Source organism: Emydura macquarii, unplaced genomic scaffold (genome assembly GCF_026122565.2).
Source record: "Emydura macquarii macquarii isolate MOO-44397 ecotype Brisbane River unplaced genomic scaffold, CSIRO-AGI_Emac_v2 contig_2924, whole genome shotgun sequence".
In the NCBI taxonomy this organism is placed as follows: domain Eukaryota; kingdom Metazoa; phylum Chordata; order Testudines; family Chelidae; genus Emydura; species Emydura macquarii.
The window spans coordinates 299,720-318,853 of NW_027133061.1; the positions used below are offsets into that span (position 1 = coordinate 299,720).

The 19,134-nt window shown below is 52.5% G+C and overlaps 1 protein-coding gene across 2 annotated transcripts in view; it reads left to right on the plus strand.

The window, feature by feature from the left end:
- Positions 1–19,134, plus strand: part of ARHGEF11 (Rho guanine nucleotide exchange factor 11) — a 71,809-nt gene that overhangs the window by 29,199 nt on the left and 23,476 nt on the right. For both annotated transcript variants that reach the window (XM_067569416.1, XM_067569417.1), the window contains 9 exons: positions 8,955–9,046; positions 10,770–10,868; positions 13,087–13,136; positions 13,263–13,320; positions 15,620–15,798; positions 16,010–16,081; positions 16,647–16,766; positions 17,228–17,282; positions 18,735–18,811. In XM_067569416.1, coding sequence (XP_067425517.1) covers positions 8,955–9,046; positions 10,770–10,868; positions 13,087–13,136; positions 13,263–13,320; positions 15,620–15,798; positions 16,010–16,081; positions 16,647–16,766; positions 17,228–17,282; positions 18,735–18,811 — 802 coding nt within the window. The remainder of the gene's footprint in view (positions 1–8,954; positions 9,047–10,769; positions 10,869–13,086; positions 13,137–13,262; positions 13,321–15,619; positions 15,799–16,009; positions 16,082–16,646; positions 16,767–17,227; positions 17,283–18,734; positions 18,812–19,134) is intronic.

Below are 19,134 nucleotides of genomic sequence, written 5' to 3' on the forward strand. Positions count from 1 at the left end.
ATAGTGCTTTAAAATATTTGACCAGTTTGGATATTATTTGGCCTGTCGATTGACCAGTTATTTTTGGATAGATCAAATGCCCAACCTTTGACACTGGCAGTTTCAGAGCTGTTTTGGGAAGTAATTTACCAGTTTCAAATAACCAATAAACCAAAGAATTTTGCCACCTCTTGGATAGCCGAAAACGAAATGGATCAATTATTTGCCATGAATTATTTGCTTGCTTTTATTCTCAGTCCATGCACAGACAGTCTACAGAGTGGAACTGGGGGAAGAGGGCCCACCAGTGAAATGGTAAATTGGAACTTCAGTGTCGTAAAAGTCGGGAGGCCTTTGCTTAGATCTGGATCTGTGTTTCATTGGGTCTGTTAAATCCATATGCACAAACGCATCCTAGGAGTCTGAGTCTCTGGGATACTCAGGATACTGCAATGGCATGGGCCAATGAAAGAGCCTAGCTAGCTGGTTTATACATGTAATATTACATGGGTGGTTTTATAGAGCTTTGCACTCAGAGATCTCAGTGTGCTTTACAAAGGAAGGCAGTCTCGTTATCCCCACTTTACAGATGGGGAAACTGAGGTGCGGAGGTGAAGCGCTCTCCCAAGGCAACATGGTATAACTGGCAGACAATACGGTTGGCATTCTTTGTTCTGGAGGGGGCCAGGCCTGAAAGGGAGGTGAGGGGGGACACATGGCGAGCTGGTGAGGAGATGGAGGGAGGTGCACTGGCGGAGCTGGTATTGGGAGTAGGAGCTATTCCAGATGAATCGGAGGAAGGAGCTTTGGAAGTGACGCTTGCCTAAGGCTCTGTGCTGTGCCCGGCTCCACCTTTGTTCTGTCTTAAAATCAAATTTGGGTATTTAAATAGGCAGTGCAAACCACGTACATCTGTGCACCTTTATTCCACCTGGTGGGCCAGGAGCTGCTTACCACAGCTAACTCGTCTCGGAAAATACAAGTGTCCCTTCCTCTTTCTTTCCTTCTATCCTTTCCTTAGCTGAGCTTGTTCCCCACAGCGAGCAGTGGGGACAGCTAGGAAGCATGCGGGGATCCTTTGGGTTACGGCAGTCTCTGACACTTGGTGCTGAGAGAGGCTGTGTACGTCAATGACTGAGCTGCAACCTGGGAAGGAACTCCTAAAGGGACCGGAAGTCCCATGGCGGCTGGATGTTTCTGTTTGGCTTTCCTGGATTCCTGTTGCAGCTCCAGTCATTTAGCTTCATCCCTGTTTCGATTCACTCCCTTGTCTCAACCACATCCCCCGAGATTGCACGAGAGAGCGGTCTGGTGCTGTGTGCATAGAGGAGGGGGCTGTGGAGCCAGGGGGAAGCTGGCTCTCCAGAAGGCAGGTCTTACTCTTCTCAGATGCAAGTGACATCACTTTTGGCAAAGAGGCAGAGGCTTCTGGCACAGGTGTGGGTATCGCTGGGGTTGCCTTTGCTGCGCACGAAAGCCCCAAGTGGATTTTCAGGGTTAAGCTTGGACGGGGAGTTTCCCATCAGCCGAACAATTCATAACAAATGGGACTGTGAAAAGTCTTATCCAGAATTCTGACTAGCAGCTAGAGGAGGAGGCTGAGCTGGGACTCCTGGTTCTGTTTCCAACTTCGCTGCAGACCCTGTACATGACTGAGTGGTTTGTTCCCATTGAATTTCATCGGCCATCCTGTTGCCCATTTGCTCAGTTCGGTTCAATGCCTCTGAAATTCTTTGCAATCTTCTCCTCTGGTCTTGACTGACCTACATCATTTTGGGTCATCTGCATATTTTGCCACTACTTTTTTTGTTTCTAGTTCACTAGCACATTCAGTAAAATAACACCAGAGTTGGTTGATTTTACTTTGATTTAACTAACCAATTTTAATCATGATTTAAATCAGCAAGCAGGCAACCTTGATTTAAATAATTGATTTCCGTCATGTTTTATCTTTACTTATTTTCTTAAAGAAAATATGATTCTCTTTGGTTGGCAGCCATTAAAACATTGATTGGCAACTAATTACAGCTCTACACTGAACCCGGTGGTGCTTTTTGCTGACCAGGAATTTACACTCTCTCTAGACACACTTACTTTAGCAAGTACATAGCTTAACTTACATTGATTCCGATTCTTACATTTACATTTTTTTTACATGAGAAAATGAATGATGCATTTCTGATTTTACTAGATTAATTTTTTACTTATGATTTGTGTCAAGCTCTATTGGGGTGGAAATTCCATTAAAACGCACAAAAATAGTATTTTAAATTTTTTTGTATTAAATAAAACTACCTCAAATGTGCTGGATACATGAGAAATAAAAGATTTATCAAAGCAAGTTTTGCATTTAAAACGAATTGATGTATTAAGCTGTTTATCTGTGTATCTAAGCTCTCTGCAGTTAGTGAATTGAACTGATTGTTTCTGGTCACCATGTCCTTCAAGATTTTAGAGCTGGTAGATCTGATCCTCTCACACTCATAGATTGGAAGAGGAAAACAAGCTTGCCTGTCTTTTCAACTCCCAGTTGCTTTCTTAACTTTGAATGAACTAGTCATTTGATTGATTTACATCACCAAGTGGAAAGCTTCAATTTAAATAATCTATTCTAATCAACTTTTCCATTTTGTACTCCAGTTATTTTCTAAAGAAAGATGCATTCCAATTGGTTGATATAACCTTTAAAACATGTTGATTTACAACTAAATAGATTTACGAATAAACTAGATTTGGTACATCTTTTTGCTACCAAAGAGGGCACACTGTAACTATAACTACGCATTTATTTAAGCAATTATAGGGCTTATTAGTTTGTTTCTTATTAATTTAATTGTATGTTTTTCGTATCTTAGAAAATGGGGAATGATATATTGCTTATTTACTAGATGATTAACCTTTTGCTCATGGTTTGTGTCAAGCCTGCATTCGGATGGAACCCTGAATTTAATTAAACGCACAGAACAGCCTATGACATTTATTTTTGTTATACCAAACAAGCCCTTGATACAGCACTTGGTGCATTGTGCAGTAAAGTTTGACCTCCCAAGTTAGATGGTCCTAAAATAGAGCCTCGGGGCACCCCGCTGTTGTCCTTATGCCATAGTAGCTCCTAGGAGCCCTGGTTCTAGTCTGGTATCCTTTCTCCTGGACAGTCTCATCAGATGGTTGTTTGGGGCTTTCACTGGGTGAATCTCACTCCAGTGTCTGCATCACAGTTGGCAGCAACTGGGCTCCCTGGTTGTCAGGGAGATGTAACATGGAGTGGGCCGTGGAGGCCGGGCTGCCTTCCCCTGAGAAGGGCCATGTGCCTTTGTCTACACTAAATGAGTTGTGCTGGTTTAACGGATGCAAGCCGAACTGATTTTTTTTAAAGCCCGGGTTAAACTGATTCAAGTTCATCTACACCGGGGTTTGCACCGGTTAGCTAGATCAAACCACTTTATTACAGGAGAGCCTAGACTCTCCGCCTTTCCAGGCGACTGGGCCCCTTTCAGAAGTTTGATTTGTCTTGCCTGCCCCCATGTTTCACCTCCCTCGAGAAAGACTTGCTTACAAAATCAGACATACAAATACAAAGGAGTTACAGCAGACTATTACTGGGAAATGGCTGGCTTTCTCATTTTTACCAGTGAATTATAAAATAAATGGATTGGAATATAAATATTGTGCTTACATTCAGTGCATAGTATATAGAACAGTATAAACAAGTCATTGTCCGTATGAAATTTTAATTGATACTGATTTCACTAGTGCTTTTCATGTTGCCTGTTGTAAAACTAGGCAAATATCCAGATGAGTTGACGTAACCCCTGGAAGAACTCTGCGTACTCCCAGGGGGTACACGTACCCCTGGTCGAGAACCACTGGCCTAGAGAACCCAGCTGAGACTGGGTCCCCAGTGTGCATTGTATGTACATAGCCCCTGCACCAAAGGATTTACAATCTCAACAGATGAGACCGAGAGAGGGTGGGAGGGGAAACTGAGGCACAGAAAGGGGTAGTGACTTGCCCAAGGTCACACAGCAGGACAGTGGCAGAGCTAAGACGAGAACCCAGGTCTCCTAGGCTAGAGGCTGGGGCCTTTTGTTTAGTAGCTCCTCTAGTGTAGACCAGGCCTGTGTGTGAACTGCTGCTTGTGCTGTCTGTGTGTGATAGATCCCAGAAGACATTGCTTGAGCGCTGCCAGACGAGCGCCTCTGACCAGCCCAGATATCTCCCTTCAGTCTAAGCCCCCTTGTGTTTCTTTGTACTTGTGCTTTGATCAGCGGGCCCCTCACCTTGACGTTCCTGGGAGTGTGCCATCCACTCCTGGGCGGGAATGTCGCCGGGTGGCATTGCTTTCTTATCACCACCATGACCCTGACGCGATGCCAGGCGGAACTGGACGTTTGGGAGGTACAAACACATACAGTTTAGATTTACCCCAGCTCCCCCTGGGATGGGGACTCACGTTACACACTGTGGTGACAGGCACGGTGGAAATCTTGTAGATTGGTCGCGTCCCTGCATCTGTAAGCAGCGGACGCTTCTTCCCACCTACTCCACAGCAATCGGTCACGTTCCTCTCCTCTTCCCAGTGTGAACTCCCTGCAGTTCTCCTCCCTTTCTTTTCCCCCCCCCCAGCGGAACATTTTACTGCCCTACAACTGCTGCCGAAGCAGAAATAGTTTTTCCCCTACATACTTGGTGACTTCTGCATGCAGTTAGCGTGATCTGTGGACGACAGCCGGATTCCATCTGCTGCCGATCGTGAGCAAAAGTTTAAAGGTTGGGTCTTTGTGTTTTGTCTGGGCCAAAAAAAAAAAAACAAAAAAAGCCCATGCAAGACCTTGCCAAATTGGAAATGGAGTTTAACGGCTGTGTCGACTTGAGGTGCGGTGCGAGCAGGCTGCCGGGGGATTGATCCTGGGGATTTCTCCCCCCCGCCCCCCCGTCCGGCGCAGAACTTGGCAATAGCTTCTTGTGTTCACATGCGTGCGTGCACGCGTCCCAAACAGCTAATGCCGATCCGTGCTTTGGACTTGCAGAGTAAACAGCCAGGGGCCAATCCCTGTGTGTATGTATTAACGGACATCTGATGCGCCTGACTTTGTTACGCTATGGTCCCTTTAGGCTGCCCAAACAATGTGCAGGGGCCTTGAAGTGGGCCCAGCTGGCCCCCTGAGTATCCCCCACGTGCAGGGCCCCTGGCCAGCTAGTGTGGAGCGGGTGTAAGAGCTCTGCTCTGGACCTGTGCCCAGTCCCTGGCATGGGGGCAGATCGGGGACGTGGCCAGAGCGCGCCTACGCTACGGGTAAGCCTGAGCAGCCCTGAGGCTGCTTTTTATGGCACTAGCCAGGCCCTGCTCGGCTCCAGAATCCAGGGAGAACAAAGGTGGCTTAAAGGCATCTTCACACCCCACCCTGACCTCCCTGCCACTGCCCCAATCCAGGAATTGAGTGGCTGAGCATCAGGCCCTGTAGGGTTGAGCTAGGATGTGCTTTTCCTAGGGAGGAGCTGAGACCTCTGCTGCGTCCAGACCTACCAAGTTTTATTAGTTCTTCCCCATCCCTCTCCCCCTTTCTGGCTTTCGTTTTTAAGCGCTTCCTTTCCCAGGCAATGTAGCGATTTGCTGTCTGCCTCGGTGCGATGGTTGCCATCCGACTCGTGAGTGGTGGTGGTGGTGGTTTTTTTAAATGAAGGTAGGCATGCAGGAAAACAGGCACTGCAACCCTGAGTCTTGATCCTGGCGGGGGGGGGAGGGTGGACGCGAGTCGTGCAATGCACAATGTGTCGTGCAATGCACAAAGATGGTGTGGATTTCTAAAAGTGCCCCAAAGGATTTAGGAGCTTGAGGGAGAGTCTCAAAAGCATCTAAAATGGTTAGCAGGGTGCAGGGGAAACCCAGCGTCTGTTCTGAGGGGAGCGCTGTAGCCTTTCTGTCAGCCCTGCTGAGAGGCAGGCAGACAGCTGGATTGGCAGGGTTAGTTAGGCCCTTGCGTGTGCAGGATTTTAGGTTACATGTAAGCTCTTTGGGGCAGGAGCTGACGCTTGTTATGTCCGTACAGCGCCTAGCACCCTGCCACCCGCTGGCGCCCTTCAAGAGCTGACCCGATAGACACATCAGGCCTGTGTCTCTCCGACGCAGCTATCCCATCCCCTGCCTTTCTTGAATAAAGGCCTGGTCCAGAGCAGACTGAAGTTGGTAGAATCCCTTCCATGGGCTTTGGATCAGGCCCCAAAGGAGCAGACGCGCAGGTGGCCCGGCGTCCCTCGGCGAGGAGGGATCTGCTCAGTGCGGCAGCTTGCCTCTCCGCTCGTGCTTGTGCCGGGGGGCCAGTGCTGCTCGCTGCCAGAGGTGCAGGGGCCTAGCTGCAGGATGAAGGCCCACGGCTGTGTGGAGAAGCACTGGGGGAAACTGCCCAAGTTGAGACTGAACCTGTAGCTCGCCCCCTACCCGCACTGTGCTGGTGGGCATTGGTGGAACCTGTCACCTTCCCCTCCCCCCACGAGTGCGTGCATGCACAACCCATGGTGTCCTTTCCTGTACGCTCGTTGTGAGCTGCGTACTCACACCGCAGCATCCAGTGACCGGGTCACGCGCAGGTTTTCTCATAAAACCCAGTCACATTTCGTACCCAAAAGCGGAAGTATTTTGTCCCAGTGTGTACAGCTTGCATTTCCTCCTCCTCCTCCTCCTCCGTGCACCAAAGAGTTGAAGGATTTTAATCCAGACTTGCTGGTCATATTCACTCTGAGCCAGACCCCGAGGCTGGAAAACTCCAGCCCGAAAGGTGAAAGCTTCCTAGAAGCGCGGGTCGTAGTGGAGGCTGCTCACGACCTTTGCCTGTGTCCGCCATTGCAGTCTTGCTCCTTTATAAATTGTCCTGCCCTGGAGCAGAGTAGATGCCTTGAGCCAGGGGAGGGAGAAGGGAAGCGGTGTGGGAAGGAAGGATCAGCTGTGGGGACGGAGTCGGAGGGAATTTGGCTCTGATCCTGCAAAAACATAAGCACTTACTTCGCTTTATGCAAGTGACTCTAGTGCACAAAATTTAAGCGTGTGCATGAGTCTTTTCAGGATCGGGGCCTGTGCGGGGCTCCGCTGAAGGCCGTTGTTTTCATCTGGCTCATCCGTGTCCTGCGGGAAACGATTCTGGCGGGGCTTGGTCCCTAGCGGACGCCTGTTGGCGTCCCATTGCCACGGTCAGCCTGAATGCAGACCTCAAGAGCCGAAGGGTCTGCGGGTGGGAGAGGGGCTCCCCTTCCGCTCCTCAGAGGAGCCCTGCGGGGTCACTGAGGGTGTCTGCAGTGCCTCCTGGCCCGGTCGGCAGCTTGCCTCTCGCTGTCTCTCCTGCCCTCTTCTGAGCCTTGAGTGTGTTTACAGCTGTCTCGTCCGTTACACGTCTGTCTCTTTTATCTGTTTGTCTCCTCTTTTCCCCTGCCCGCCCCTGCACTCCCAATGCTGTGGTCTGGACCTTGCGCCGTCTTTACCACCGCCCTTGTCTTTGGTGTCAATTTCTGTCTTCCCTCATTGGCAGCAGACCAGCCAGTAGGAAGCACCCTCACCTGCCCAGGTAAGATGGCGCTGGGGGCGGGCTGACAGAATCGCATACGATGCACTCGCCTTGTCCAGGCCCCTGTGTTCAGAGCGAAGGTGGATTTTGTGTCAGTCATTTCTCATGTACATGCCTGCGTGGTCCTTTCTTCCACCATCGTATAGTGTCCTGTCCCGTCCTGTCTTCAGCCCCCCCAAAGCCAACAAACCACCAACTGGCCGCTCGTGGGGGGCAAGGAATGGAGAACAGAGTCTTTCACCTCTAGGGTCCTGGTTCCAGTATGGCCCCAGATGGGGGGGAACTGGCTGGCTTGGGAAGTGTGGGGTGGCAGGAATGGGCCATAGAGGCTCCAATCTGGCCTCGGGCTGGGAGCAGAAAGGACTAAGGCCCTGTCTTCGCTGCAGGTAATTGAAGTTCTGCCCTAAACGCGTATCCTGGCCCCACACACACACCCCGAACTCGAGTACAGCGGTGCTGTTAGCTCAGATTGGCCGGCCTGTTTGCGGGGCCGGGCTCCAGCTCGAGTTAGCGCCGCTCCCCGGCTGCAGACGCACGCGGGCTCTGCAGCGTGGGTGTTTCGCAGCGTGGCCGCTCTCCCTCAAGCCAGGGCGGCTAGAGCGGCGTCAGCAGCTCAAGTCAACTCTGCTGTGAAGACACATCCTCTGCCGTGAGGCCTGGTCGCCGCTCACCCCCTCCTCCCGTGCTGGCTGTTGGGTGGCTCGTATGAAGAGTTCGTTGGGACTCAGCCCAGTTCCTGCTGGATAGGGGTCCGCAGCCTGCAGAACCGCCCCAGCAACAGGCCTTTGGCGGAGAGCCGTCCAGGACTGAATGGTCCGTGGAGTTGGAGCGCCCTTCTCGCCCCAGAGGCGGCCGGTCCCTCCAGGGGAGGGGTGGGGGAGTTCGGGGACGCTTGCAAGGCCAGTGTCCTTGTTGTACCCCTTCCGTGCACAGCAGTCCAGCCCCCTCCTCCTTCACAGAACTGCCCCGAGTAGCAGGAGCCAAAACAAAAAGTAACGGTCCATTGTCTCTCTTGTTCATTCCTCGCTGCTCCGTGTTCTCTTCCATCAGCCCCATCGCAGCCTGGTAAGCTCCGGTGCTGACCTCCTGTGCGGTGCGTGTGCGGGTGTGTTTGCATGAGTGCATCTCCGTTGTTCCCCGTGTTCTGTGCAAACCAAACCGTCTCCTCCCCTGCCTGCCCCTCTTGGATGAATGGACACTCCTGAGACCTCGACGCTTGAGCGTGGGTTACACGGTCTAGTGCTTTCCCTGGAGGCCGCTTTTGGGAGAAGGGTTCTTCGGATCCAGTTCTGGCCCAGCCAACTGGGGGGAACCAACGACGACGGCTCCCCGTGATAGCTGGTCTGGCTACCGCCGGGGCGTGCTGCCAGTGGAAGGAGGAGTGTTGTCCCATGACTGTTTCCGTCTCATTCCCTTCAGGTTAAGCAGCCTGTCTTCGCTGGGTGATTCGGCTCCAGGACGCAGGTCTCCCGGCCACCACCGCCAGCTGTCGGACTGCACTGAAACAACAGGTAACCCTTTACCTCTCTCCTCCCCGCTCTGTGCTGCTGTGAGGGCAGGCTCAGGGCTGTGCTATCTGGCTGTCAGGGCGATGTCTCAGCACCTCCCAGTTGCGAAGGTATTGATTGCCCTGGATCAGTGGTGGGGCAGGGCTTTTCTTCCCGCCGGGCGGATGAGGAACTCTGAGGCCCAGAGAGGTGAAGTCACTTGCCCAAGATCACTGCGGCAGAGCAGGGAATTGAACCCGCGTCGCCAGCAAGCACCCACTCCACAGGCCCATCGGGCACACAGGTGAGGCTGGCCAGAAGGTCATGGTGCAAGTGATCTGAGGCACCTTTAAGATCATCCAGTTGGACCTCCTGCATCTTACAGGCCGGACAGTTTCTCCTGGTGATTCCTGTGCTGGCCCCATCACGTCGGATCGAGCCAGAGTGAGAAAGAGACATTCAGTCTTGAGTAAAGACTTCCGAAGAGCAGCTCTGGAGTTGAGAAAAGTCAGGGTGGGAATGACATGGCAGGGGAGGGGCGTCCTCATGAACCATCCGCTGCTCTAGTCTTTGTGGGTTTGAACTGCTCAGCTGCCCTTTACCATGATGGGGGAGAAATGGGGGATAAAATGATGTTTGCTGGGAAGAGTAATGAAAAGAGTAAAGAGTAAAGGTGCATTTGCCACTTGGAGACGGCAAGTGTAAGTTAGCTCGTTCTGCTGCCCAAAGAGCACTGTGCGTCCAGGTTCTAGGAGCTGATTTTATTTTTGCCCAATCACACACGCCCTTTACTTGGTGGCGTCTTTTGTCACTTGTGCAAAATTGGGTCCGGTTTCTTACCTCCTCACCCCACAACTTTGTGTCATTTGTGTACAATCGGGTCTGATTTTTCCCTGCCCCAACCTCATGTTGTCTCTTATCCCTGTGCAAAGTGAGTGTCTAACACGGACCCTGGTATGATGTGAGTGAAGAATCTGGACTCTTTTGTACCCCCGCTTTGCACAGGTGAAGATACAGTGGAGAGGAGAATTAGGCCCTGTTTGTTTTTCTAAACCAGACCTCCAGTGCTCAAGGATATGATGTCAGAATTAAATGCGCTGAGATGAACAACAGAAGCTGGGTCACTCTATGGTCACGGCCAATGTCTGCAGTTCTACCAGCAACAGGAGCGTAATTGCATCTCTGGCTTTCAGAGCGGTGGAAAGGAGCCACAGAAGCCAGAGATGGAAAAGATCCATTAGGTTCTGTCTAGTCTGTCTTATATAGCAGCAGCCAGCATGGTATCTAGAGGCTGAAAGACAGCTGGAATGGGAGCATGGGACTTTTAACAAACGTCTCCGGGGAAACTGCAACCTTGAAAGGGAATGGAGCCACTGAAATCTTGAACCCAGGAGTCCTGGGGCATAGAGCTTTGCGTTAGTGCCCGTCCTCCTTCCTTCTCCTGGGCTCTCTGCACGGCAAGAACGTCTCTGCTTTTGACCTCCAGCTTCGCTTTCAAAAATCATCTCTCGAGCCCCCCAAAATCATGAGCTTGATATAAAAAGTCATGGGATTCTGTTAACAAATGATTAATTTCAGGGGTGGGGTTTATTTTTTTGGTTTCCTTCTGTTTTCTGGGCCTTAGTTTTCCCCCGGTCTTGGGGAACGAAGCATAGCCATGGGCCACCGGGAAACTGGAGCCACAACTAGCGGAGCGCATGGATTTAAATGCCAGCCTCTCATGCTTTTTCTTTCCTGCCCCTCTAAGGTTTGGTCCAGCGCTGCGTCATCATCCAGAAGGATCAGCATGGCTTTGGCTTCACCGTGAGTGGGGATCGGATCGTCCTGGTGCAGTCTGTCCGGCCAGGTGAGCGGCTACCCTGGCCCTGCTTCTTGGGGGCCAGTGGATGTTCGTGTCTGAATGGGGCACCCTTAGTTGACTTGGCTCCAGGGATGGGTTGGGAGAAGGGAAAAGGGGGATCCTTCTTGGCAAAGCCTATTTGATCAAGAGAGTAGGGCAGTTCTGCAGTCTGAAGGGGAGCTAAGCTATGTGGGCGGGTGGTTGGGATGGTGGGAGGGGGATTTGAGGGGTGTATGTACCTGGATGGGAGTTTTTTGATTCTGATCAGCTTGCCCATCCTGAGGTTAACCCATAATCGGCTCCCAAGGGTACCTGCCACGTTCCCGTTTTGCACCATCTCTGCTTTCCAGGCAGTGACAGGTTAACCGAGGCGCTTTACCCGGTTGTTACATAATCGCAGCTGGTGGCTGACTATGGGTGGGGAATTCCTCTCGTCGCTCTCAGCCGACACAGATTCAGCAGCTTTCATTCTTGGCTCCGTGTTACGGAGGCGCTCAAGCTTTTTGCTGTCTAATGGCTTTGTGGAGAGGGAGGGCGTTGAGCAGCGATTTAAGCAGACAACAAGCTGCTCTTATTACAAAGTGACACCTTCCCCCTGCCACCCCAAAGAAGAAGAACGCTCAGGCCAGGAAACATTCAGATAGATAAGGGGGAAAACATCCGACAAATTTAAAAGGACACAGTCGGATAAAAATCAAATTCCTTATCCTGCAATGGGACCTGCATGGAGAGACCCCGGTATTGACCCCAGGGACTTCCACAGGACTTTGGGTGGGCACAGAGTCCATTTGCATGAATCCAACGGCACGATCCAGTCTGAAATATTTTAATAAAGAAAAACCAATGGGCCGGATTCTCGGCTGCCTCACTCCTTGTGCCGTCACTTCCCCTTGTGCAAAGTGAGCTGGATTTTCCAGCACCCTGCCCTGACACAGTCACGCCCACTTTGCACTGGGGGGAAAGACCACCCCGGGCACAGTGCCGCGGGGAGACATGCCCCTTCGTTCTGACTTGCTTTGCCTGTAATGAGAGAGCATTAAAGCTGACAGAATCTTTCATGTATTTTCCTTTGCCTTTTTTTTTCGCGTGTCTCTCGGTTTGGAATTGAACCTCACGGAAATGTTTCTTCTTCGGCTTGGCTTTAGCGAAAGAGAATTTTTCAGCGTATTTAAACTTTTAACAGTTGCGTTAAAGAAGGGATGTTGGCTGGGGAAGAGCATAAATAGTTATGCTACTTTTACCGATGCTTAGGCCCCACTCCTGCGATTGGATCCACACAGACAGAAGCCCTAAAGGAGAACAAATGCGTGGCAAATGGTAGTTATGTTGCTTAATGCGCCCTTGGAAGGCTCTCGGATATTAGTGATGGGGGCGATATAAGAACCTAAATGTGACAGAATGAAACAGAGCTCCGCGTAGGTCTGGTTGAGGGGGTTCTGATTGCAGGATCGGGACCGTAGCCCGTTATCAATACGAAGAAGCCGTTATAAAAATACTGCCAACATGGTGATGCTAGCGTGACTGTAGAGCTGATTGACACATTAAGAAATAAAGAATGAGATAATGGAAGGGCCTGCACCTCGTTGCTGAAAACTGCTCCACTGATCGCAAGGAACTGTGCAAGTGCCGGGGGCGGGCAGAATCCGCTGTCTTCGTGAATGAGAAATAGTTGATTATTTGCAGTCATTGTTTATACTGTAGCCATCTTTGGCGTGGAAAGCGTCAGCTGTTTAATAGCACCCAGCAACTCTAATCCATAGTTTGGAACTGGATTCTCTCTCTGTTGGAATTTCCTTTCACCCAGCGCTGTCTCTCTGCTCAAAGGCAGGGGACTGGTTTTCAGTGCAGTGGCTTCTTTTTATTGTAGACACGCCCGTTGGAAGCAGGGCCCCGTTACGCTAGACGCTGCACACACCAATCGAAAACCACATTTCCTGTCTCGGAGAGGGAGTGCGGGGGTGTGCGTGTGTCCTTCTCTGTCTAGCAATACAGATCATAGGTGTCGTATCGAGACAATGGCATCCGCCTTTTTTTTTTCCAACCACCCAGTAAAAAATAAGCTCTCTTTAGTTTTAGAAAACCTGGATTTTGGACCCTAATGTCTCCTTATGCTCCTCCAGTGAATGTATCGAGCCCCCGGGTGCCTTGCGGCACCAGCGGCTGTTTGAACTGGGGCTGCGCTGTTATTTACTGTAACTCCCTCCCTCTGCCTGTTGCATTGCAGGAGGAGCAGCCATGAAAGCCGGGGTGCAGGAGGGCGACCGGATCGTCAAGGTGAGCATCAAACCCCGACAGTGCAGCAAACCCAGAGCCGAGGCGTCCTCAGGGTGCTTCCTAGCCCTTTGCTCTCTGGGCCGGCGCCGGGGCTGCGGGTCTAAGACTGCGGGTCTCCTCTTGCAGGTGAACGGCACGATGGTGACAAACAGCTCCCATCTCGAAGTGGTGAAACTCATCAAATGTGAGTAGGCAGAAGGGAGGGGTAAATGGGGCCTTTCGCTCCTAGGTCGCTGGTTTGAGGCCAGCCACGGTCACTAGTGGCAGAGAGTTTTTAGGTGGCGTGTTGTGGAAAGAATTGGGGGACCTTGAGACTGAGAGCAGGGACCAAATTGAGCCAGGCACACTTAGCTCTCTTCTCCACCCAAGAGGCAGGGGCTCCTCCGGCTCAGGAGGGGGAACTTGCTCCATCACAGCTGTGCCTGCTCTGTGCATAAATGGAGGCTTCTGGTCTTCTGGGTGGAAAACGCCAAAGCTCCCATGTTTAAAAAATGCTTGATGTAAAACGCGCTGCTTGGCAAACGTTGGGAAGGGGGGTCATTTGCAAGCTGGAGCGGCAAATCCGTTGTTGGCCAGCCAGCGCCCTTCTGACAGACTCAGTCAGATCTCAGTGGCGTCCCGTTATGGTTGTTACAGGAGGAGCTGTTCTTGAGAACGTCTCTTTCCGCCCCTTTCATAAAGGGACTTCCAGGAACAGCGTAACCCTTCCCTCGCTGATTTGGTGTTAGCAGCTCATTCCACTTTCCACCCTGCATTACGACATGCTCTATTTCTCCATCTGTCTGTGTCAGGGTTATATGGTGCTGCCCATCACCGTAGTGTCTGGGCAAACAGCAATAGGGAAGTCTCCAGTGGGCTTCATGAGGTGTCTGGCTCTTCTCCTTTGGAGAGAGAGACACACTCTGCCTTGTGTGGGGTTTTGGTGTTGTGGGTTGGTTTGTTTCAGGTTTTTGGGTGTGGGGGTGTGCGTGGTGATTTCATCCTCACTATGGCAGACAGGCCTTTTGGAAGAGGAAGGTTTTTCAGCATCTCCTAAAGATGGATCAGACTCTGGATTGGCCCCATCTCTGCTGCATGTCCATTTCACGGCAAAATCTTCTCCACCGAGAATGCTTTGGCCCTAGTTCTCACGCGCGTCGTGATCTGCATTGTCCCAGACGAACGCCGCTCTCGCCATGGAGCAGAGATTGAATTTCAGGCTTCTAACATAGCTGGGGCTTGGCAATTAGGAGGGAGGCCTTGAACTGGCCTTGGGAGCAGATTGAGAGTCAGAGGAGGGATCGGGTTGTGGGCCTGATGTGTTCGCAGTGGCCTACACCCCGGAGAAGGCTGGCAAATGCCGGGGAGTGACAAATGCCTGGCAAAACCCGGGGAGTGACAAATGCCTGGGTCACTGGGGCCAGCTCCTTGTCTGGGAGGAGATTCCCGGCAAGCTGGAGGAGGTGGAAGAAGGTGTTTTAGACACTGGTACTCTCTGGACATCCAAGCTTGGTGAGGTCTCTGATCAGGACCCTGAATCTTCACACCACCGTGCCAGTGGGGTGGGGGGGGTACGCCTTCAGTGGGTTGTGGGGACACGCCTATAACATGCACTCTGACGTAGAGACCATCCTCTAGTTCCTGAATATCTCACGTGTGGCCTGGCGGACAGAGCACAGGACTGAGACTCAGGAGACCTGGGGTCTATTCACGGCTCTGCCGCTGGCCTGCTGGATGGCCTTGGGCAAGTCTCTTCCCCGCTCTGGGCCTCTGTTTCCCTATGTGTAAAATGGGGATAATGATACTGGCCTCCTTTTGTAAAGTGCTTTGCGGTGTGTGGATGAAAAGCGGGAGGTAAAAACTAGAGATTATTCTGTGCTGTGGCGTAGGCAGCCTCTCTTGGGGATGTTTTAAAGAGGCCTCCGCGGCTGGCCATGTACTGTGTCCCCGCTCTGTAGGTGGGGCAGTGGGCTGGTGTCTGAATTAAATGAAACCCTAAAGCTGAGGGTAGGAGGGAGAGTCATCCACCATTTTAATCTAAGGTCTATGCTGAAAATTTACATCGGCATATCTACATTTCAAGAGGTGTGTGAAAAACCCACGCCCCGGAGAGGCGTAGCTACGCCGACCTAACCCCATGTCCGTAGGCAGCGCGAGGGCAGTGGAAGAACTCTTCCGTCGACCTAGCTACCAGCTCTCGGAGAGGTGGATTAGCTACGCCGGCGGGAGAACCCCTCTCGTTGCTGTCCTGTCTACACTGACGAGCTGCAGCTGTGCAGCTGTACCGGTGTCAGTATAGACATACCCTTAGATCTGCTTCTCTTGTAGCTCCCCCCTGGTTCAGACTCCCGCGTTGCAGATTTGGGGTGGGGGGGGAGGTAGTGATTAGTTCTCTTCTAGGTGCAGTGACTCCCCATTTTAAATCCTCATCAGCCAGCTAGTTATACAGTGGTGTCTCTTTCCCCCCCCCCCTCCCCTGCCCCGGCTCTCCTTTTCTTCATCAGCCGGCGCCTATGTCGCGCTGACCCTCCTGGGCTCTCCTCCGCCCTCGGTGGTGCTCTCCAGTCCGCAGCAAGACATGAGCTTATCGGGGGCTCCCGGGGTTGCGCCCATGTGCCCCCCACCGCCTCCCCCCCCGCCGTTGCCTCCACCGCAGCGCATCACAGGACCCAAACCGTTGCAGGTAACTGGCTGGCGCGGCACTCCCATGGGTGGTTTGCCCTTGATCTGCTGGGGGGAGGGGGTGTGTGAAAGCAGGGGCTGTCCCGCTCTGCTGCGTCTCTCCAACGCTGCTCCTCTCGGGGGGGTGGGGGGGCGGGAGGAAAGATGGGGAGATGAAGGCAAAGCGCTGTCCATCGAGGCCTCACTCTGCCCACGTCTGTTCTAAATCGCAGGACCCAGAGGTTCAGAAGCACGCGACTCAGATTCTCCGCAATATGCTGAGACAGGAGGAGGCCGAATTACAGGTACGAGGGGGTAGGCGTGTCACCCGTCTCCTTCCTATGGTGAGCCGCACTGGAGCTGAGCTTTGCCCTGTGTACGCTGCTAGGCCTTTTTGCTTGTACTGGAGCGGACTATTGCTCCTTCTAGTCCAATCTTTCACCCCTGCACACTGGGTCAGACCAGTGGGCCATCTCCTCCGATACCTCGCCCCGAGCAGCGAGGACTGCTGTTCCACCTAATCGCATGGCCTCCTTCCCGCCTCGCTCAGTAGTGTGACTCGAGTTTCAGAGGACGATGAGCCCTCCCCACCCCATGTTAAAGCCCGTGGCCAGTTGTACCGTGTCTGGGGCAATGGAGGTGTATTTCCTTCCTCACCCCCAGGGCAATCAGCCGATGCCCTGCAGCAGGAGGCATGATCAGATTGAAGCTGCACCGAGCTATTGATCTGAACCATCCATCGCTCACCCTCTTCTTTTTTGTTTTTTTTTGGTAACCCCCCGGTCTCTACTCCGTGCTCTGCACCCTGTGCCTGTTCCCCTCCCTGCATGGCTGCTGCGATCTCATTGCTCTGCTCGTCTCCCCGCTCAGCGGTTCTGCGAGGTGTACAGCCGGAACCCCGCCACCACGCTAGAGGAACAGATTGAGGGGGCGCGCCGGAGGGTCAGCCAGCTGCAGCTCAAGATCCGACAGGAAACGGGCGGCTCAGTGGTACGCCGGAGGAGTCCCTACTTCCTGGTTTGAAATGTCATGTGACCCCTCCCTCTCCCACCCCCCAGAGGTTGGCGCCCGGGAAACCTGAACTGAGTTTAGCCCCATGGTGGAGATGAACACGCTGAGGGCACTGAGGCTGAAATTGGCTAGGTGAAGGCTAGTGTGGACGCAGAGGAGGACTGTGAAACCGGTTCAGCAGGGCTAGCGAGGGTGCGCCGCATTGTTTGGGCATGACCTGGTCGAACCCTGCAGAGTGACCTATTTCGGGGTTCCCTTCCCAGCTCTGCCGCTGACTCTGTGACAGCTGCATATCCCCAGAGGTGCTGAGAGCCCCTGTGAAGTCAAAGGGAGCTGGTCCTCCCCCTTTATATATCAGGCTTGTCCCTCCGCAACCTTTCTGTGCCTCAGTTTCCCCATCTGTAAAGCAGGGATAACTACAGTGTGTCCTTCAATTTCAGGATTTGGGGCGGCCGTGCTGCAACTCTGGCTCAGCCAGTCTCAGGGGGACGGAAGGTGAGTCATGCCGTCACTCCCACGCAGCTGTGCTTGCCCGTTACCGCCGGCCGTCTGTCGATCACCTCAGCATCTGAGGCCCTTGCAGCGGATGATTGGGCTGGGTGATTTCAGCTTGTGGCAGCTGTGCAGCTCCTCGTCCCCAGAGGCTGTGGCCATCCCCGGCATTGCACAAGTTTTGCTTGCACTGGTGTGAGGAGGGCTTTGGCTCGAGTCTGGGTCGGTCCTCATCAGCTGGGATAGCTTCTCTCCCGTGCAGACGGGAAGCTACAAACGTTGCAGCGGTCCCCGTTCAGGAGTTTCTTGCATTGGGAAATTGCCCAGAAATCTTTGTTCCCAGCGGTCGCTCTGCGTACTGTAGGATAGGGACTCCCAAGACTCCCAGAATGCTGCGGTGCAGCGCCACTTGAGTTGTGCCCAACAGCATTCCTGCATGGGATACGTCGTAAAGAGACAGGAATGTTTGCAACCAGCATCCCTGTGAGAGCCACCTGGCTGGGTGTGGATAAACGCTGCACGTCCTGTATCTCTGGTCTCCAGCACCCACCCCCCGGGTTACCCTGACGCTCGTGTCCATTGGAGAGCTGAGTGGGAATTTTTTGCCAAAACGTATTTTCATCGGAAAACGTTGATTTGTTGAAGCCATAACAGTTTGCGGGAAAGGGTCCGTTCCAACCAATTTCCCGTTTTGAGGGGAAAAATTCAAAAGCAAGGCTCCATTTTTCACTTCAAAATGACGTTTTGTTTGAAATTTAAGTTCGTTTGTCGTAAAAGAATTTTTTTTAAAGGTTGAAAGTGAAATGAGATGTCTGAGAATTATTTAAACAAAATGTATCGATTGACCTGATCTGAAATCAACGTTTTGGCCTGATTTGGAATGGGAATTTATTTTTTTAAATTGCAAATTGTTGTGGGATGGGACAGCCATTTCTTGCCTCCCTCTAGTCTGCTGCTCTCTGCTTTTCCATGCTCTGTATGTCCATTGAAGCCCCCCTTTTTCTCCTCCTTTGCTGCCCTGGGTTGCTTTCCCACCTTGTGCCCAGTAGGCCTTCTGTCTCGAAGTCTGTAGGACTACCCGCACCTGTGTGTGGCTTTCTGGTTTCCTTTGCCGCTGCCCCTCGCTGGGGATTCTAATGAGCCGTAGCCCCTGGTAAAATCCGGAGCTCCCCTTCCCTCGTCAGAGGCCAGAGTTGGAATCCAGCTGGGGTTGCACAAACCCGCTTTAAACATTCTCAGTTTGATTCTCCTGTGGGGAGTCTCAGCCAGCCCACAGATCCACCACTCCTGTCATCAAAGGAGAGGAGACAGCAAAGGGAACGTGGGGAGGTAGATGCCCAGGTCTAGAGCTCTGGTGCCCTGCTCTGCCCCGTACCATCACTCGGTGTCTCCTTGCCACTGATCCTCGCACGGGGTTTAATCTGGCCTCCATCCGTGTGTCTCCTCCATTCCCAGGCCGCCTCTCTCTGGACTCTCAGGACGGCGACAGCGGCTTGGATTCGGGCACTGAGCGGTTCCCTTCGGTGAGCGAGGTGAGGCCTGCGCGGAAGAGCGTCATGGAGGTGCTGGTCACAGCTCCATGGCGGGACGTAGAGTAGAGAGTCAACCTCTGCGCTTTGTATGAAAAGGAGTTTCTGCTCCCCAGACTTCCCTGGCCCCAGGAGTTTGCAGTGTAAATGAGACCTGCCAGACGCAGGAGAGGGAGGTGGGAGAATCCCAGTGGAAGGGGTAGTGTGGGGGAAGGTAGGAAGTGGAGTCTGGGAGCGGGAATCCGGTGTGTGCGCCGATCTAATTAAACCGGTTTGGAAATTGATATGTTAAATTGGTGCCGCCTTCCCTCGCATTTGGGCACCCT